This window comes from Ruditapes philippinarum, unplaced genomic scaffold, assembly GCF_026571515.1.
Source record: "Ruditapes philippinarum isolate M1 unplaced genomic scaffold, ASM2657151v2 ctg3878_1_1_1_1, whole genome shotgun sequence".
Taxonomy (NCBI): Eukaryota; Metazoa; Mollusca; class Bivalvia; order Venerida; family Veneridae; genus Ruditapes; species Ruditapes philippinarum.
The window spans coordinates 132,645-155,186 of record NW_026858291.1 but is presented as its reverse complement, the minus strand read 5'-3'; the positions used below and the strand labels follow the sequence as shown (position 1 = coordinate 155,186).

At 32.3% G+C, this 22,542-nt stretch overlaps 3 protein-coding genes across 3 annotated transcripts in view; 1 reads left to right on the top strand and 2 right to left on the bottom strand.

Annotated features, from left to right (window-relative positions):
* LOC132752700 (uncharacterized) overlaps window positions 1-22,542 on the top strand; it is a 70,795-nt gene that overhangs the window by 35,376 nt on the left and 12,877 nt on the right. The window lies entirely within an intron of this gene.
* On the bottom strand, window positions 911-13,035 carry LOC132752695 (uncharacterized). The gene is made up of 11 exons (XM_060743057.1): window positions 12,910-13,035; window positions 11,829-11,889; window positions 9,829-11,064; window positions 9,360-9,539; window positions 6,567-6,646; window positions 5,717-5,788; window positions 5,176-5,263; window positions 4,583-4,689; window positions 3,971-4,042; window positions 3,412-3,544; window positions 911-3,129 (listed from the first exon to the last, which is right to left on the bottom strand). The coding sequence occupies exons 1-11, from the start codon at window positions 12,934-12,936 to the stop codon at window positions 3,125-3,127; spliced, it is 2,061 nt and encodes a 686-aa protein (XP_060599040.1). The 5' UTR covers window positions 12,937-13,035; the 3' UTR covers window positions 911-3,124.
* LOC132752696 (D(1) dopamine receptor-like) lies at window positions 19,014-21,340 on the bottom strand. The gene has a single exon (XM_060743058.1). It carries the CDS (start codon window positions 21,132-21,134, stop codon window positions 19,869-19,871), a length of 1,266 nt encoding a protein of 421 aa, XP_060599041.1. The 5' UTR covers window positions 21,135-21,340; the 3' UTR covers window positions 19,014-19,868.

Below are 22,542 nucleotides of genomic sequence, written 5' to 3'. Positions count from 1 at the left end.
AGGACATGGGATACTGATTTATTTGGAGTTAAGTTTTGAAAGATTTTTGTATTTGCTGCAAAAAATAGCTTTTGTTGGCACTAAAACAGACTTTAAAAAGGATTTTGCCATTCATGAAATGTGCATAAAACTTTGCAACAGAATGTTTTTGGTCTTAAGAAATGTAGCACATTCAAGGTAAATATTCTTATTGTTATCATTTTTATTTTTGTTTATAATTGTCCTTAAAATATAAACCTGGAAGTGTACTTTCAAATGGTTCATCATTTTACAATAAGAGCTTTGTTGTTATACATGTATGAATTTTGGCCTACTTTCACTTTAGACAGACTTTAATGAAAACAAACATAGCTGACAAAGCGGAATCACCTTAAGCATAGGCTATAGATAGATATCATGACAATAACAGAAACTTTGATCTGCAGTTTGAACATGAAGTGTAATTTATTTTATGAATGGTTTTAAAGCAATTCAACAAAAAATATATATTGATCTCCCTAAAAATTAATTAACAGTAGTTTTTTTATATATATTACCAATGTCAAATAGCTTTCATATCTTTGTCTCGCACGAATATGATATTAGTGAATTTCCTCATACCTCCCTAAAATTCAGGTAACAGTCTCTTATTATATTGATAAATACTGTATCACCATGTAATGCGTGTATAACAAACAAAAAAAAACCTGAATTTGGTCTCAGAGTGTGTTCTACTTTCAGTATTGAAAGAAACCATTTTTTTTAATTTGACATGAAAAATATGCATGTAATATTACTACATGTATATTATAATATTAGTCCCTTTTGTTACTATTTGTATATTTGTTACAATTGTAACAGACTTTGATATTTCTATTATCTTCTGTTACTGACTACAGTAGTGACACAAACAGAACACAGTACAGTCATGTCACATAACATATAAATATTTATTTATTTTATTTGAGTCTTATCCATATTTAACAATTAGAAGAGACATATAAAATTACAATTACAATATGGTCATTCTAAAAAGAATTATCTGAGACTATATGTTTACATATACAGTAAAGTTCCACCAAAAAGACCACACAAAACGATGGCCCCAACAGCGGAAAGGTGTCACCAGCGAGCCACTTCAGCTCCATAACTTAAAAACTCTGGTTCTTTATATTGCCTAAATTTGCATGATCGTGGTCTTATTAGTGGAACTCCACTGCATATACAATTAATGAACACTTTACATGTATATACACTAAGCAGTAAGCAGCATTTGTGGAACACCGAAGTGTTAACCTTATGATGACACTTCGTTGCTCCACCCACACCATGACTGTACATAAACCAGACATCAATATTTTCCATATAGTTAGGCAGTTAAAAATTAATAGGACACAGTTGCTAATCCAAACATAAAATTTATCTAAAAACAAGCTGACATGTAAAACACTTAAATTTCTGTCATAAGTAATGATCAGCCCTCTAAAACCAAACTTCCTTACTTTAATAAGATTAGAAATGAGAACTAGATTAGCAACCATGTCTTATCATGTGATAAAAAAACCCTAACTATTATTAAGAAAATCCTACCCATGTATAAAATTAATTTATTTCGACATTTTACTACTATATATCTGGAGACACCGCAAGTCTGAAGATATATACAAGTATTGTCAAAACAAATATTATCTTATATTTAATATACAATATTTATTTTATAATGTTTAAAATCATCTACTGAGTCTCAAGTGTTGTGATACATATATCTATTTCGAATGTTAAGAATTTGATAACAGGATTTTGCCGCACACTTAACAATATTTTGATTTGAGAGTATAAAGTATAACTGTTCATCATCACTTAAGTTTTCAAACCAACTATCTATTTCAATAGCTTTTACAAACAAGTCGTTCCTATTGTCAGAATAAACATTTACAAGTCTTGTTTGTATTCAATGGAATTACTTTCCTTACCAGGTAGGCATCAGTGAAAGCATTTTTATATTAAAAATTGTTCCCTTCTTTTTAATTATGGACAGTGCATAAGATAAATATAACTATGCAAAAAATGGCTAACAAAACATTCGGAAAAAATCTACAATAGTACCTAATCTGAATATAACATGACCTGTGCGTAGGAATAATTTGGCAAGGTATCTGTAATGAGCACTTTTTTTGCGCGGAGCTTCTCAATTGCTGCATTTCAGCAACATTTGTACTTGTAACTTATAGTATTTGTCAAATAAATTTTGCGAATGTCTCTTGGTTTTCAAATATTCATTAAAAAGCTATACATCAAATGCTTTGATATAGACTGCTAGAACTTTAGTGCCAACATATAAACTGATAAATGCCTTTTTCCAAAAATTCACTATGACAGACATGATAAATGAATTATTTTAAAATATAATATTTTTAAAGTCAGCAATCTCATGTGTGCTCAGATCAAATACATGTAAATGTATGGGACACTTTGTTTTCAACCGATATAAATCATGTAACTTCTTTGTAGGATTACTTCAAATAATCTTCCGAGTGCAAAAGTATTTAAATATGGTATTTGACTGCAGTTTTAATAGCATCTGGGTAGACGTCGACTGGCATATACAATGTTGGCTGGCTTTTAAAATAAAACTCTCGATGAATAAGTGAAAACCTCAGCTTCACTGTGATATGCAAGCTTGTATTCGTACTACGTCCACATTCCCATAAAATAATAAAATTGTACGAATAGAAAGAAAACGATGTTGTTTCGATTTTAGATACCTAGCAAAGTGACTTTTCAACAGTCTCAGTGAAATGACTATCTTTGGTGAACCAAATCTCTCCTTTTAAAATATGTAAGCAAATTTGTTTGGCGTCCTGTAATACTGTAGAAGTCTTACGGTTTAGCAATGCGAATGCAACAATATAAAAATGTAATTGCTAAACGATTTATAAGCGTAACGAAGTGTTTCTAGAAAATGTTTCTGTAAGGCAAAAGAAACTTGGTGGTTTTAAGGTTTTTCATATCCGCAGATGTTTTGTCACTGTCACTGTCTTATAAAATATATCAGGTCACGAACCCTTTTCTTGTTACATTTTATTTAATACAATACTCAACTACGTACAGTAAGACAGACGGAAGTCTTTAACAAAATGCTCTGTTAACCTACAAAAATAAACAAACACAGTTATTAAAAGTAGGTACTATCAAACGTTACAAACTAAAATACTGTAAAAATAACTTTAGATAACCATATTAAATTAAATAATTTCAAATCTTGATACAATAATTCGGAATCATTGAATAACTAATTTGATATTGTACAAGAAAGACAAGATAAGGTTACTTTCTGAATCTTGATCTTTAAAAGGTAATATTCATTTATTTTCCTTTTAAATTTCTAAAGTATAAGTTTGAACTCTTTGTAATGTCTCGAAAAAAATGTACCTATAAGTCCTGGATTGTAATGGTGCGTGCAATTTTGGTTGCAGAAATCAGTGTGGCAGCAATGTGTACAAACTGGCGCGTGGCGAGCTGTCAACTTCCGGTCTAACACTGAGCGTTTCTTTGCTTCGCAAACCTGTGAGCAGAGGTGCAAAAAATATAGCACAGTGTTCACGTACATGTGATATTGAATAGAACGTCAAGTTAGCTGAAAACATTATTATTAAATGAGGCAGTGAAAATGCTAGATACTTACGTAAAGTGCTAAAATTAACTGCAAAACAGCAAGATTCTGCAAAAATATATATTTTGTAGTGGATGAGTCGATGAAAGAGAAGAATTTTTCTCAATTCATGAAATATGCAAATTAAAAGAAATATGCATTTTGTAATTCTTCTGGCAGATAGAACCATGTACAACCTCTTAACAAATGGTTGGTGTTTCTATGGGACAGTATGTTTTTGACGTTACAGACTGGCGATGTCATTTATTACTTAAACTTAACGGTAGCTTGCAAAAGTATCTAAAATATACGCTATGATTGAGAAGAAAAACGAATTACATGTGGACGTATACATCCCATAACGTAGTTGAAGTCATTGTTTCCCCAGGCGTACTTCTCTATCATACACACCTGAAAGGTTAAGTTCTTGCAGTAATTATGTCATTTGTTCAATAGTTATGTCACCACATTCCGGTTGACAGTAATTAATTTTGTGTCCAGGCAGACTTGCAAACGTTTTACTTTATATATAATATGAATAAGTTGCTAAGGATAAATGGGCCAATACAAAAAATATTTTAGAAAAGCATGATTTTATGGATTGTATTGTGAACAAGCAAAATCAACATTGGTCAGACTAATGTTGTATACCGAAGTCGTATAACACTGATATATGTTATTAGGTGGTTGTAGAAAATGTAAATGGGGTTTTAATTCATTAATGATATTTTCAAAATTTTCAAAACTGATAAAAAGTAAAAGGTTTTGTGTTGTATTACATAAGACTTGAAATGTCATTATTTAATTATATATTAGTTGTAAACAATGTATCAATACAATTTTTGTAACATAATACAACCATTATATAAGATCTCGAATTAATTTGAATAATATCCCATGAAATTATCTTTTTTACAGTAATTTTGCTTAATGATATATATAAAATATTACCTGGTCGGTGGGACACATTTGAACGGATGTGCATTTTTCATTCTCTCCGATATGTGAACAGTCGTAACAATACGGCCCACGAATCCCAGAACTTATTGAACTTTGAGCTGAAATATAAAACAAAGAATGAGTATTGTATAAAAAGTATCGTAGTAGTACATTTATGATCGTTATTTCTGTAGTACATTTAGGAAAATGGTCAGTATTCAAGTTATGCACTTGCAATTGTCGTCGTGACATTCGAAGTATGTTTTGAGTATGGCCATTATTTAGATTACATTGTTAAATAATTAATGCAATCATTCATGATGTTATTTGTATTTTGGTTATTTTTAAAGACATTATTGTTACTGAGATTTCAAAAACATAACAGTATGATCATGGCACATATGCATGATATTTTCTAACAATTGTCAAGACAGAGGAGCAGAAAAGAGAATTGTCGTCACTAGGAAAACTGGTTTCAAACTAGATACATTCGAATTAAGCTGTCCAAATATTACGGACATTAATGTAAAACGAAGAACTCGGCTTCTGAAATGTATCTTAGCCAAGAAATGAAAAGAGCATTGATTAGTTTAAAAACAGGAAACCTTCTTCTTCACAGCCATCGATGTTACAAAAGTCTCTAGACTCACAACACTGAAGGCAGTCGTTTGTTCCACTCAATGGTTGGCATCCCTGTCAACAGATGCAAAAGAATCTGTCAACACACTTACATAATTTAAAAAAAAACATTTGACATTAGAAAGAGTTTTACAAACAACATATTTCAAAATCAGGTGGTGTTAAAGAAGGCAATTGTCTAAAAGCCCTTATTCTTATTACAGGGCAAAACAAGAATTGAGGATTTTTCAACGCTACCATAATATTTATACGCCTAGATACACGTGTCAATGTAGGTATACACCCAGATGTACCAACCGTTAAATTAGTCACATGTAAAATCCTCCCTATTGATAGGCCAAGATGCATATTCTTACTGAGTAATACAATATTATGCACCTAACCCATATCCTAATATTCAGACGTACCTTCTTATTAACACACCATACGCTAATCATCAATATATACGTATTTGATTATTGATACGTCAAGATGAAACTGTACACTTATTTGTACAGATGTACCTACCCCCTTGCCTATACATCCAGACCTGTACATTTTCTGCCCATGAGGTTTGGTGTAGCTCTCAACGTAACAAACCTAAGTGTAATAAAAATGCAGTCCTGTGATGAAGATAGTCCTCATAATCAGTGTTAAAATAAACATTTGTTCTGTAAATGTATACAGCTTGCAAAAATAAAGTACATGCATGCAAACCTTTAAGAATTTTATGCACGAGAACATTCATTTTTTATCATCTTTAGTTATCTGGAATGAGCCATACAATTAAATTTAACCTTACTAAATGTATTGTAATGTCGAGGATTGTAATTTGTTTAATTTTATTGGTAAAATTTGTATTACCAATGTAGCATGCAGTTTTATACATTGGAACGAAACTTGATTCTAAATTTTTACCAGGTCATGTTAAATGTTGAATTCTGCTTAAGCCGGTGCTAGGGGGCGTGGACGGTAACTTGCACTTTCCAGTACCGTCAATGAACAGGCTCAAGCAAACCGAGCCTGCAACATTTTCAATTTTCCCGAGTTGGGCTTTCTTTAGGGACATTCTTATTTCACTCTATTTTGACACAGAAAAACATTAAACTTGATGTCCAAAAACAATTGTCACGGAAGTATTAATCCAAGCCCTAGGATCGAATCAGCTACCGATGCAGTCAGGTATTTAGGTAAGGGTACAAAACCGATGCTAGAGACGTTAACGTTTATTTTCATTCACCTCTTACATCCATGAATAGGCTCAATTACTACGAACTTGTAGTATTTTACCCGTGTTTGGCCACTTCTTAGGTTTCATTTTCATCTATTTTGATCGGTGGTATAGTTTATACAACACTGACGCTTAAATATGTTTTACCTCATTTCCTGAGCACCTGGTCACTTTGTCACAATATTTTAGATGTGGAATGTCTCGGCAGTCAAAACACTGGATTCCACCTAAAAATGAAACAATATGCACTTTAACATCATATATACAAATACAGATATTTAAAAAAATGTGTATACAGTATAATCAAAGTAATGGTGTACATTCATGCAGGAAATGCGAAATTTTAACGATGACTATATGTCGCAGGGCTACAGAAAAAAAGGCATTTGTTTAAAATATAAATCAATGCAATAAAATTAAAACCGGAATTTTTCTTCCAAGTAGGAATGTGAAATAAACAAATGCATTATTACAAAAAATGAAAAACAAAGATCAAGAATGAAGAACGGCATTAAATGCATGTATCTCCAAAAACAGATCAGCCTCACATGACCACCGGAACGGAGTCCAGCAGAACACCAAGCTAAAACAAGAGAGGACACAATGGCAAAGATTTTTAATGCAATAAAAGATAAAAAAAAAAACACACACAACATTGCCTTATCGATAAGAAATTAATACAAAGGTCCATACACGTGTAATGTTGTTACCAGTTCTTTTCGGTGGTACAATGTATAATTCGAGAGAAAATATGAACTACTACAAATGTGATTTTCCATTTTTAGCTCACCTGACCACGAAGTGGTCAAGGTGAGGTATAGTGATGGGGCTATGTCCGGCGTCCGTCGTCGTGCGTAGTGCGTCGTGCGTCGTTCGTCGTCAACAATTGGGTTGTTAACAGTCTAGCAGTAGATCATTGTCAAACTTTGTCAGAATGTTTGTCGCCATGAAATACAGATCGAGGTCGAATATGGGTTATCTCGAGTCAAAAACTAGGTCACAGGAGCTAAAAATAGAGAAAGCTTGTTAACACTCTAGTGGCTGCAGTTTGTTCCAGATATTCTTGAAATTTGTCAGGAAGGTAATGTTGATGATTTCTAGGTCAAGTTCAAAGATGGGTCATCTCCGGTCAAAAACTAGGTCACAGGAGCTAAAAATAAAATAGTTTGTTAACACTCTACTGGCTGCAGTTTTGATCCAAATATTCTTGAAATTTGTCAGGAAGGTTGTTTTGATAATTTCTAGATCAAGTTCGAAGATGGGTTATTTCCCGTCAAAAACTAGGTCCCAGGAGCTAAAAAATAGAAAAAGCTTGTTAACACTCTAGTGGCTGCAGTTTTGATCCAGATATTCTTGAAATTTGTCAGGAAGGTTGTGTTGATGATTTCTAGGTCAAACTCAAAGATTGGTCATCTCCGGTCAAAAACTAGGTCACAGGAGCTAAAAATAGAAAAAGTTTGTAAACACTCTAGTGGCTGCAGTTTTGATCCAAATATTCTATAAATTTGTCAGGAAGATTGTTTTGATAACTTCTTGGTCAAGTTCGAAGATGGGTTATTTCCGATCAAAAACTAGGTCAAAGGAGCTGTAAATAGAAAAAATTGTTAACACTCTACTGGCTGCAGTTATGGTTCAAATATTCTGCAAATTTGTCAGGAAGTTTGTTTTGATGATTTCTAGGTCAAGTTCAAAGATGGGTTATATCCGGATAAAAACTAGGTCACAGGACAGGACAGGATTGAAGGACAAAATTAAAAGTTTACTGATTTTGCTTTTTGGTTATGTTTTACAGTAGAGGAAGACCCTGTATCCAATATTGGACACGCAACTTGTTTTCCAAATTTGCACAATTTGACCCAATAGCATGGGTGTGGTTCATTACTCAAGATAACTGCGTGGCAACTACATATCATGCACACTTTGAAGTGTCTGACCTTTCCTGCATCAACTTGGTCTCAAACTCCTGGCTGTTTGCGGGTTGTGCCAGTTAAGACGATAGCCGTACCTGTAGGTCATGGCACATGTGCTTCATTGGATTTAAGTCATGTGACAGACCATGCCAGTCAAGGCGCCCAATGCCTTCCCTCTGCTAGTAGTTCCGGGGCATTTAGGTCATGTCAGGTGGCGCATTATCGTCAATTAAAATGAAATGATCGTTCGTCCACTGCTCCGGTAAACAGTCTTATTTGTGTGTCAAACATAACGTGTATGTCTCGCTAACCTGTCTCTTTTTAGCAAAATGAGGTCAGTCCGTCTGTCCCAGCTCATACAATCTCACACCATAAATAATCCCAACATCTACCACGTCGCGATCGTGCTCAGCAATATTCTTTTTGATCGCAGATTATCCTCTTGAAACAATCTATGCATAATATAGTACAAACATTGGCCTCAGAAAATTAAAAGGGTCATTACAAACATGAGTAACTATTGCTAACCATCCTCGGCGGATTGGTTTAATCAAGAACATGTCTTGAGTTGCTGTCGTTACCTCTCTTTACGTCCGTAATACCTTGCCCAGCTTATGGTATACTCAAAGTTCCACATCAACCTCAAAGTGCCTGCCCCCTGCTCCAGGATCATTCATAGCCTTTCTAAAATACCGTCATATTATGTACTTTATAGCGTTTGCAATGTCAATTTGACCAATATATAAAATATCTAACCTTTGAATGACCGTGTTATTTGCCTCTGCCCAAATTAAAAAAGAGAAAAACGAGGGTACATGCATCTTTGTTTCTCAAATCATTTTGGAATCAAACTATGCAAAATAAATAACTGAATCCTTCTTATACTTTTCAATATATAGTGAGAAACGTTTGGTGTTTAGCAAAATTTGATAAGTACACTTCAGTACCGTTCACGAAAATTATATTTTAATATTGCCGTTGGGAATGTTCTTTAGGAATTCTTATTTTCTATATTATATAATATAATCACCTGTGCTTTGTGTAGTATTATGAATAACTTGTTCTTCCGATGTTGTTGTTGCAAATATAGCTATTGTTGTTATCGTCGTCGTCGTTGGCTTTGTTGTCGGAGGAGAGGTCGTTGTAGTAGTTGTTGTTGTTGTTGTTGTCGTCGTCGTTGTTGTTGACGTGGTTGTTGGAATTTGACAAACTTAAAAAATCAAACGCTTTTTCAGTTTATTCTTTATTCGTATCGCTTAAGATACAAAGTAATATTTGAACATTGGGCTATTACTTTAGGTGTTTTATTATACATTTTCTACCATTGATCCTAGCAAATATAAAGAAAGAGTAAATTTTTAAAATAATAAAAGAGGAGATATTTTTCAAACTCAGAAGCAAAATGACTGGGAAATTCAGTCTATATATAAAGAAAAAATACAAGCGGTACCATGTTCTTTTCATACATCATATATATGTTTATCAAACTGTTTACTAACCTTGATCTTTCAGGGCGAATTTTAATGGATATCCATAAGCAGCAGCAGTTCCTGGTAAACTATAGATAGTTGCACCAAAAGGCTTCCCGGATGCGTGACGTAATGTATGGAAACTTCCAAAGACGTTATAAGTCATATTGATGTAGTAGACACTGAAGTCAGCCATTGGAGGAGGCACAGACATTATGTGACTATGTGCTTGAATATAAGAGTTACTTCCGTCCAGAAGAATTTCGGAAATGTCTGTAGTGCGAGCGGTAATAACAAGTGTGACCGGCCATCGTGAAGAACTCATTTTATCAAAATCTGTCACAAATTTGTAAGAATTTTGAAATTGAGATACTGCTTGAACTGTCGTCATGAACGGGTCCCCATCCATATCATCGTCATCATAACCATATTGTATTACACTGATAGCTTTATCAGCTATAATCACAGTTGTATCAGACGCCATGTTTTCAAAATGCTTTGACTTGATTACAGTAGATCCGGTAATTTTACCATTGTGACGTGTAACTGACGTATTGTACTCAGTACCATAAATACGATACATACTATACTTTCTAGGATAAATATGTGGAACAATATAGGTCTTCGCCCAAAACTCGGTTGGAATCATCTGTTCTACGATGTATTGATAATCCCCTGTGCCATATGGGATTTGGCTAGCGCTAGCCGCTGAGAAGACGGATATAGGTTTATCACTAGAAATCATTGAATCGCTCAGGTCACGTGAGTTCTTGTAAATATATGTGTCGAATTCGTTCAATGTTAAAGAACTATTGCTATATCCGTTATAGTATATTTTCTTAGACAGTTGAATTTTTGTATTATTTTCTACAACTGCTAGTACAAATTCGCTAGGTGTACTGGATTGGTACGGTGTGTAAGATGCAATAACATATCTTGTACCTAAGGCGTTAACCGGAAGTGCAAGAAAGCCTTCCACTGCATCATTGGAATGGTGTGGTAAAACATGTACAGCGCATGCGTGGTCACAACTTATTTTTATTCCTTTTCTGGCGGTCAAGGACGATGAAGAAGTAACTTGCATTATTCTGTAGGACAAGTTAACTTGAATATAACTTTCAAAGGTGTAGGTTTGAACAAAATGTACATCCGGTGCTTTGATGGTGCATTTTGTCTTGTTTACAGCAGAGGTTATGTGAAAAACAATTTTATCTGGTCTCGTGCTACTTTCTGGCACCGCAATCATGAAGTGCTTTCCGGTTGAAGCTTTTGAAATAGAAAATAAGATTTTACTGATCATTGCTCATAATAACCATTCACATACTAAAAAAGCTTTCCAGTAAATATTGAAATGACATTAAGAATTACTTTAAATAGTGTTGGCACCATGTATTCGTATTTTATTCTATGATATGATTCATGTACACATATTTTTTTATAATTGATGTTGTTGACCGGTTAAAAGAAATATTCGTGAATAATTTCGAAATCAAGAGGCTTGATTTACAATATCTACATTCATTTTTGTAAAATTACAAATTGAGTTACACTATAAATGGGATTTAATTTTGATAGAAAGTTACATGCTTGATATTGCTTTAATAACGTGCATGTAAAAAGAGTGAATCTGTCAACTTAAAGATCCTGTATGTTGTTCTAACTGTTGTTACCACACTTAAGTGAAATTTTGTTTAATATATTATGCATATAATTGTGCTTCTAAAACAATTTTCAAACATCAAAGAATATGTAAAATACGTACAGTCAATATTAGTCCACATTATGTAATCATTAAAATATATGCATTCATTTTCTATTGAAAAGTTAGACTGGGACGTTATAGGAAATTAACTTCTAATTACCTCCCTTTATTAACATAAAAAATGTAAATTCGGTAATATCTTTTAATTACAAATAATGCTTTTTGGAACCTACAATATTGATAAATCTTTATTTAAGCATAATATTTTTTATATAAAACCATAAAAAATTGTGTTACAGGATCTTTAAGGTGGTATTTGTTTACTTACATGTACTCGTACAATTTCTATCTGTTTGTCCATTGACCAAACAAACAACTGCTGCGTTCAGCTGAGATACGAAAAATATTTTATTTCACTTATTCTAACATTCAGTAGTATTTAAACTTTTCGTAATCTAGCTATCTAGCAGTTTGAGCATGCCGAAACCCTATTTGATATTAAAAATATATTCTCTAAAGTGACATTATGCTCATATTTTCATTGTCAAGTTGAGCTGAATTAACTAAAAATTTCAAAAGATTGACTATTTAAATGATGTTTGATCAACAGTTTATATTGGAAAATGTTTAGGATAAACTTTAAAATCTGCCTAAAATATAAAAAAATACCGCCCACTCTTTTATAAATTGAACGTTACAAGTAAATTCTAAATGATATGCACTGAAATTTCGTTCGAATCCGGTTGTTAGTTATTGTAAATGCGAAATAAATTATTAAATACAAAGGAATGATGAAAATTTATGTTGACTCTCACCTGTTCACTCACTATATACTTTTATATGGGCATAATGTCACTTTAAAATATAACGTGACTTACAGGAACATTTAAAATCATGTTATAATAAAGTAAAAAACCAATAATTGTTTCGAAATCATTTTCTCATTTATTCATTTTTTTATATATATATTTTATTATTTGTTCATTGATTCATTTTTTTTTCATTCTTATGTATACATGATTGGTTCAATACAAATTAATCCAGTTAAGACTTTTCTTAACCCTTAAAACGCTCAATATCTCAAGCTGTAAATCACATTACCAATTATCAATTATTGGAAAAATGTCAGGTCATGTACCGACTGAAAAGCGAACATTGTCAGATGGATTGGATGTGCCGGCTATTCTTGGTCAGAACTGGTCGCATTGGTGTAGACTCAGTTGCCGACAGCAGGGTAAAGGATAAATATAAAAACTACTTCAAATATAAAATAAATAATAGTCTTAACAAAAAGGGAAATTTAAAGAGTCCTATAAGATGTTGTACTTAAGAAAGTATTTTATATTCTTTAAATACTGACGTAAATATTAAAACTAAATGACTTCAGTTTAAATTAGGACATTACTTACAAATAGTTTTACTGTCAAATAGTCCATTGTCCTTGATTGTTTTCACTAAGTTTTATAAATGAAATATTGATATTTAGCATTTGTCAGAGATAACAAAAAGAGATAACGGAAACGTTTGGAGGTCATTCGGAACGTTTTGGTAATATGGACTGTGATTACGCAATTGATTAAGCTTACGTACTATCGAACTTAAATGTGTGTTCTTCAGAAGTTTGATCTGCGTTGAAATATGTTTCACTTAAAATATCTATATAAAGGGGACTCCAATGAGGCTTTCAGACATGATCGGATTAGAAATATTGTTCGTGATTTATTACATTGTCGTAGGTCTATAGAAATATTTTCTGTACAAAAATTTGAGACAATCGCTCACTCCCTTTTTCCAAAATAACAATATTCATTATGGAAATAAGTCAAAAAATGAAAACATTTTAACTGTCCTTAGCTTGATTTCAGAACCGTTTTTAATATCGATTGTCAATTGGTATGGATATGTGTAAGTTTTTCGAATTTTATATTTAAGGCTTTTGACCTGGGTTGATCTTAGAACGCAATTATGTTCGTGTAATGAATTGCATCCTGAGTGTAATAGTGAGCAAAAAAAACATTATGACTGAAAGTCCCTCTTCTGTTCCATTCACATAACTATATGACTTATTTAACTGAATGAGTTCTGTCCTCTTTAAGAAAGTAATTTTATAAGGAGCAACATTTTATGAACATTGCCAGATTTATGTATTTTACGAAGGATTTGTGCGGACTGTTTCAAACTTGTAAATTTTATTAGTTCAGTCTTAAAAAAGTGTTCAAAAACGGTGTAAATAATCAAAATTTTCGTGCAAGGCATTAAGAAATGATTCATTGATTGGAATCATAATTAAAACTCGGAAAAAGGCAATTTGTAATTTTTTTAACTTCGATTTCTAAAAATCCCGAGTGTATTAATAGCTCTATCAATAATAAAGCTCGCATACAAATGTTAAGTTATATTTGCACAAGTGTTTGCATTCATCATGTGGGGTACCCCTTCATGAGATAGAATATCCTAATATTACCTAAATTATAAAAAAAATCTGAAATGAATAAATTCATAACTCTACTTGCACTGTAGCCATGAGATATTTTAAGCTTTTACTTAAAAACAGCTTTCTGCTATTTATAAACTGATTGTCACTCTATCATTTGTAAGTTAATGTTCAGAGGCAAATATCTAAGTTACTAAGTCAGATTTTGAGAAATACCGAAGTTGGGAAAATGATAATTTAAAAAAGAAACATAAATCACCCAAATTTCCAAAAACCCAAATCGATTCAATTCCCCCAAAAATCACTGGGAAAACAGTTCTCGAAATCATCGTTTAAATTTCCCCGCTTATCTTCATTTGTGTCATTCATCCCGATCCATGTTTTCTTATTTTCCTCTCTAAAAACAACAAATGTGTCCACTGGTTTATACTTTGTGATATAATAGCTTGTATCTTAATTGCTTACTTGCGCTATAGTTTATATAATATTGAACCATACTATTTTCGCTGATAATCAATCCTTTCTGACCTTAATTTAATTATCTTAAATGTTTCTTCTGTTTTAAAATCTACGCCTTTATTATCAGCAAGAGCGGAAGCACGTATATAATGTAAGTCATAATAACATAAACAAAGTAGTACAATACCACATGGCCATTGTCTATTTCAGATCCATTTAGGGACATGTCTAGATGTTTTGCAAACTTGTTTGGTATGCTATTTTGTTATATCAAAACACAGGAAATATTGAGTTTTGTTAACAAATGACAAATTAGTGAGATATACGCCTTATATAGGAAAATTATATTGTGTATTGAATAAAGTGTATTTCGACGGCTGAAAATATTTTTTATAAGCTTTAGCATTGATATATAACAGTAAACAATCTCTCAGTTTAGGACTGTTTTAAGAAAGATATGTATCTAATGACGGAAGGACTTGTTTCCCATCGAATTTGCTTTCGACCCATGCTTATTATCTATATATAGCGTTTTATACATTTTTTAAGCAATGGAATAAGTTTAATGACAATGTGTTAATTAAATGAATTTGTCCTCGTTGTACGGCTTAGAAATTATATTGTTTGAATCGCACTCTGTCATATATCGGCATTCTTCAATTTTTTCAATTATGTTGTTGGACTTTTTTTTGTTGTTGCTGTTGTTGTTGTTGTTGTTGTTGTTATTTGTATTTTTCAGGATGGACCAAAATATGTGCACCTCGAAAATGGCATATTCCCTTTAAGTATTTTGATACATTTCATTTTTTATAAAAACAGAGCACTAAGATTAATAAGATTAGTGGCGATGTCAAGCCAATAAATTGCAATAAAAGTAATTACTACTTAAAATATATAAAAGTAGGTTTCTTGGAAAAGACAGAAAAAAATATCGTTCACTTTTTATACGTGACGCTATAGTTGATATTGTGTACATACTTTGTTGAAAACGTTTTGAAAATCAATAAACCTTAACATGAGTTTGTGTGTGCCTTAGAAATTCTATAATTTATATTTCTCAAAAACCTTCTATCCTTAATATTTTGTCACAGTTTCCACACAATACTAATTTGTCATATACATAATTAAACTATCTTTTGCTTGTTTTTTGTTCTGTTTGCAAATGGTACATACTTTACCACGAATTTTTATTTTGTATGAAAGTCAAAATACTACTTCGTTTACATTTTCTACCTTTACGACAAACCAGTTTATGATTAGCGCTACTTTTTTCTGCTGCATATCTAACATGCTCTAAATCAAGTACTAAAAAAAATTATTATATGATCTAAATATAGCTGCAGTCTCATTGGTCCAAACAGTAGTCAATGGAACTTTTTATAGAAGTATCCCAGTCTAAAAATATATTGAGACTCATATTCAATGACTATATATCGTAAGACTGTTAATTACGCGTGCTTATTAAAACATAATTGTTGGGTTTTGTTTTTATGACATATTTCTCGATTAAAATATCACTACTTGACTATTATAAATAAAGGTTACACCGCAATGATGAGTATAAGTATATTACTTTGTATGCGCAGCGTTCGCATATTTGTTGAATATCTAGCACTTGCGTCTTTTTCCCGCGCTTCAACGAAATGCTGTACAGTTGTATATGAAAGTTGTACATGTATAAGAATGTACTTTGTGTGATTATTTTAAAATTGTTATAGCCTCTTTATATAATAAAACAATTATTGACTAATCGGTCAATATGTCATCTGCCGGTGAATATATCATCATATTCACTTGTACACTAGTCAATAATTTGGCATTTCTAGAGTATTCAAAATATGGATTTCTGAGGCATAATGTGCCTTTAATAATCATGCCATTTAACAAGCATTGTCTTTCCGAAAAGCGTCTTCCACAAATACAATACATGAATAATTCTGCATAGATGTATGCATTTATTATTATTTAATGAAAGTAACACATGACTTTTGATGACTTAATATTATATTATATCATATAATATATATACATGCATTAATATTATATCAATTGTGTTAGTATAACACAGACGAAGTAAAACATATCTTTTTTTTAATTTCGAAAAAGAAGTGATCATGTACTGCAACCAAGTATATACATTGTACGATTATAAATTATACATAGATTAACACTTTGTTCCTGGCACTATGTTATTAACTTATGCAATAGACCATGTGCAACAATTGTTATTGCTGGTGAATTGTAGTCTTCATTATATTATTTCCCCTGATTAACTCAAGCTATTGACTTAACCTATAATAATGTTTTAATATTCCTGAACGTATACACAAAACAAGACAGTAATTGATGGTAGTCATGCTTTTTACTTAATATATATATTTTTAATGGAATGCATGGATTGATTAAGAAAGTAGAGAACATATTTTAAGTATAAGAAACTCCTCGAACTGTCCATTATGTGAGAGAATAAACAAATCTTGGCACAGCGCCTCGATCTTTCCATTCCCTCACTTAATAGACAGTTTTCGGATTTTCACCATAAGGTAACATTACTGTCTGTTACGGTGCTTCTATCCAAGATGTAGGAACAATAAACAACAATAAGGTTATTGCCCAGTTTGCAGCTCTAAATTTGGCACGACTTCAAAATCTTGTGTTTGTTAATGTTCTGGTGCGCAATTTAAGTTGCAGATGGTTATGCTGATCAACTAAGTGAGTTATGCACTCTGGAAGATACACATGAAAATTGACAACAGTAACACACGTTTACTTCTCCCGTTGTGTTACTGAAAAGAGAGGGGGAACAGCATAATATGATATATAAATTTCTGATAAAAAAGAATATTTTTGTATTATTTTTGATAACTTAATGTTACAACTATAAAAAAACGTTTACTTTTTGTTATAGATGTATGTGCCTTTGTCTAATTTTGCAGCACCGTATTATATTTTACGGAAAGTCCGCACCGTTGCTAGGTGTTTGCACCGTTGTCGAGACGAAACAAAAAGTTGACAGATTTCAACAAAATAACTTCACAGAAATTATGAGAAAACATGTTGAAATTGCACAGATGATTTAATACGTATGTACTGTAATAAACAAGTGTATTCACTTCATTATAAGTACCTCTTGTTAAGAGATTGACACAAATATTTACCACTTCTCTCGGTTCGAATTTCAAGTGCATTTATCCACCACACCAAAGACTTTAGTAAATAATTATTATATATCATATGTAACACACATGGTGAACCTTTTGATTTTATAGTGAATTTATGTTTACGTTATGTGCAACTATGTTCTTTTACTAAATGTTTTTTTTACTATACATGCATAATTTGTATAAATATCTAGATAATAAAATGGCAGGTTCCTTCTTGTTGTTTATCTTGGATGGAAGCACCGTAACACGTACCAGACAGTGATCATACTTAGATGTGTTCGTATTTGTTTGTTTGTTTGTTTCATTTTACGCCTTTTTCCAACAGTATTTCAGTCATATACATGATATAGGCGGGTAGTTTCCTAACTACCGTTCCTGGAGAGCTACACCAGTACTAGACTACCTTCCTCGGCGCTAAACTACCAAAAGCATCTCCCGGGGATCGAACCCACGCCACAGAGGTAACTGGATTCGAAGTCACCGACTCTAACCCCTCGACCACGGAGGCAGTATGTGTTCGTACAGTAGTTATCATGGAAACATTAGTGATAATGTTACGTGTGTACATTAAATGAAAACTCGATGTCTGGTCCTGCAAGTGAAGATATACTTATGAACAATTATCCTAAATCAGAAAGCAATGGGTATAACTAAATAAAAGGGAAGGCCAAGTTTAGATATTCTAGTCAGTTGTCATTAATACTGGTATAGTTGTCTGGCATGTTGTGATATTTTATACGTTTTTTTATATTTGTTATATATTGTTGTCATTATCTTATATTTTGTATCTGTTATATGTTTTATATATGTTATGTTTTATTATCTGTTATGTTTTTTTTATATTTGTTATTTGTTGTTGTTGTTTTGTGTGTGTGTATCTGTTATATGTTGTAGTTTTTTAAATCTGTTATATTTTTTATTTGTCCGCATCAATTGGTCTGTCCATTTAATGAATCAGTATAAACCATGTCCTTGCATCAGACACTTCAATCATTTCAGTAAAATTGCCACCACCAGTCAAGTCGGTCAATCTAGCGAGGGTTTTCCTAAAAAATAAAAAACACTTAAAATTCGAATTACTCCAAACAATGTTTGTTTGGGGCTTGGTTTTTTTATTGTTTCGGTATGAGTTTATTTATTTTTGTTATTTCTTAATCTATGTAAATTATGTATGTATCCGTGGTCTATTGGTTAAGGCCGTTGATTTGAAATTACATGTCCTTTACCACTTTAGATTCGTTTCCACCAGAGACCTTGGATTATTTTATGTTTAGAGGCTATCCAGCTAGCTTACGGAAAGTCGGTACGAAAGTCGGTGGTTCTACTCAGATGCACTTTTGTGTCTGAAATAACGCACAGAGGGGCACCGAGGTCTTCCTCCACCAGTAAAGCTTAAAAGTCGCCATATGACCTATTCTTTGCTGGTACGGCGAAAAAAAACACCAACTAAAAGATCTATCAATCTATCAATTTATTTATTTATCTATTTATTTATTATTTATTTATTTATTTATTTATTTATTCACTCATTCATTCATTTATTCATTTATTTAGTAGAATTCAACGAAAACAGACTAGTAACAAATAATCTTACAAAGCGTCTGTGCTGACAGCAATGAAGACTGTGTGTTATCTCTACATGGTTTTATTTTTCACAGTACAACAATAAAGTTTGATTTCCTTCCTCGAAGTATAAAACAATGTCACCATATTTTGGTCACGCGGTATTCTTTTGTAATGCGCACCGGGTAAGAAGGCATGTAGACAGTCCGCATAGCGTTATCGGTAAGAGCGCGAGACTGTTCGATACCCAGGTTTTCCAACTAAGATTACTGATCAGTCTTTCAATTGAATGAAACTTCAAATCGAGGTCTCTTGTTTGAGCGCTTTAAGACTTGGCACGCTAAAGAACCAGGAGAAGCTTCTGGAATTGGAGCATCTTTCAATATCTGTATCTTGCACTATCCTCCAAAATCTAAAATGACTAATACTCTTCTGGAAGACTCGCCAATATTGGCAACCGGTGGCGTTTATATATATATATTAATAAACACACATACACACAAACACACACACACAAACAAGGCACGCAATACAGTAAAGTTAATACGCGATTTATACCCTTTCATTGTTTTTTCTTTATTGTTGCAAATAGTAAAATTCAAATACATAAACATACATATCTTTTTTAATATTTCATTAATTTAACGGTTTCGGATATTTTAAATATTTTACCATGAAATATAAAATCCCATTAATTAAGTCTTTCTGTCCGAAAATTCCGAGTTTTATAATGATTTTATTTTCCTTTTCAACCACATATTCTGTGTTTTAGCTTCATCATCACTTTTTTGAAATGAGGATCAAGAACTCCATATATGATCGGATTTATAACGTGATTTATAAAGTACAGCCGAAAAAAGAAGAAATAAACTGCTTTCAATCCACCACTCAAGTCTTTCAAAATGTTTTCAGCAATAAACGACAGAAGCGTCAAGTACAAAATAGTAGTTATGATGAATGAAACTGTTAGTATTACCATTATCTTTGTCTTTCTGCGCACGCGCAAACCAACAGATCGCTTCCGTCTTAGCGCGTGAGATTTGGTAGTATTCGAGCGTTCTTTGTCAGTTTTGGAATTGGCAAAATTTAATCCGGGAACTCTGAGAGTTGCAATCCGGCTTGAAGAGTCTTCCTCTTCGTCTGTTGTTAGACCTCCATCTGACGAGATATAATTAAACTTAGTTTTCTTTGGTTTGTTTTCAACTCCTGACGAATACCCGGCATCACTAGTTTCTTGTCTTGAACTAAGCTCGATGTCATTCTTCATGTTGACATCTGAAGAAGCACCGGTCTGAGTTGAAGACAAAGTTACAATAACTTTAGGTTTTCCACCAGCATTTCCTTTTCCAGAAACAAGTTTTCTTGTTACAAATATGTATAGAACGAACATCAAAACGAGGCAAACTGAAATTATACCTTCAACTGCTAAAGAGTATCTTAACGGATGGTCTGTCCCAGTATATTGCTCGTCCTTTTCACACACTGTTATTGTAATTGTTCGATTCTTATATTCCTGCTCGGCGTTGTGTATTCCCCAAAAGAAGGCAACTGGTAACGCTATGATGAATGAAACAGCATAAATGACACCGCACAAAAATATAGCAATTTTCGGTCGTATCTGCCATCCAAAAGGTGTACACACTTTTCTGTAGCGGTCCAAGGCGATCGTAAGAAGGCACAAGGCTTCTGCAGTAACTGTAAATACATTGAAGAAAGACTTGATCTTACAGATTAATCTATACGGGTATATATACCAGTTCATCTGCGTTAACATTTCTCCAGGCATTGTCGTCAAACTGCTTGTAAAGTCCACAAACGCCATACAAAGCACGAAATACCGAAAGTTGCAGACATGATAGTGAAATAAGAACACATAAATCACCAGCAAGTTTCCAAAGAACCCAACTACGACCTCAATTCCCACAAAAACGGTCACTGGTAAAACAGCTTCTCGAAAATCATCGTTTAATTGTCTTGCTAACTCTTCGTTTGTGCTAATGTCGTCCGAATCCATTTCAGCAAGCAAATCTTAAATGCTTCGAGAGATGTTATAATATGATGAGATATTCAGATATCTTATTTATTTATTTATATTTGTTGTTGTTTACGTGTGTAATTATCAGTATTTTCATCATAAAGTATCAATGGGAATGTAGCTTTTAACCTTTAATCGCTTGAAATTTTCTTCCGCGTGAAAACGTAATGCTTGTTTGTCTGTATCACCGGAATAACGCTTATCTTAACAACAAAAAATACTTTATCGTTATGTCAAAGATGTAAAAACTTCCTTATTGTATTGAAAGGCGGTAGCTCACAAATTAAGTAGGCAGCTTCTATTTGTTCGCTTTTAAAGTACTTAGTTTTCGTAAGTGGTTATATTGTTAATTCATTTGTTTATTAATGAATCATTAATTAAATACACAAATAAACAATTGACAAACAATTGAAATCAAAGTAAATGTTAACTTTTGATCTGCTTTGACTGAAAGTGAATAGCTTTCATTTATATTAGTTTGATGACGAAATGGGTTTTTTACTACATAAAACTATTTTGGAAAAACGGAGTGAGCGAATGACCTAAAATTTTGCAGACAAGTTATTGGGCAAGTTTTCACCTCATGAAAAGAAAACCTCAGTCCTGCAGTCCCTTTAACATTGAAGAATATAATATCGGACTTGTTAAGAGTATTTAAAATTCTATTTTTTATATTGTAGTCAAATATGTATAATAACCCAATAACATAATATACTCATAAGTATACAAAATTGATTCAGTGATTGGCAGTATAGAGAGAGAGACAGGACCTCAATGGTCCAGGATGTTTTAAAAAGGCGCAATATATAATTGACATTTTGAACCCGGATAAGTTTGTTATCTGTATTATATTTTCCTGGTTTTGATTTAATTTGCTTTCCTTTCAAAAAAATATGTACAAAAATGATGGGAATTTGTATTTCAAAGATAATATTTGTGTGAAAATTAAAACATAGAAAAAAAGAAACCCCAGAGGATTTTTCATCTGGAAACCTGTGAATCGGCAACTCTTCAAAATGAGTTTTAGTTATTCTATGCTATTTTCATCTTTTCCTTTTATTACTTCTTCTTCGACGTCCTCTTCTTCGTCATCGTCTTCTTCTTATTATTATTATTATTTCTTTATTATTATTATTATTATTATTGTTATTATATTATTATTATTATTATTATTTTTATTACATGTATTATTTAGATATGAAACTTTAAATTGTTTAAATAAGAAACTTAGGATTATATAAATAAGAAATTTAGATTATTTAAATAAGAAACTTTAGGTTATCTAAATAAGAAACTTTAGGATTATATAAATAAGAAATTTAGATTATTTAAATAAGAAACGTTAGGTTATCTAAATAAGAAACTTTAGGTTATTTAATTAAGAAAC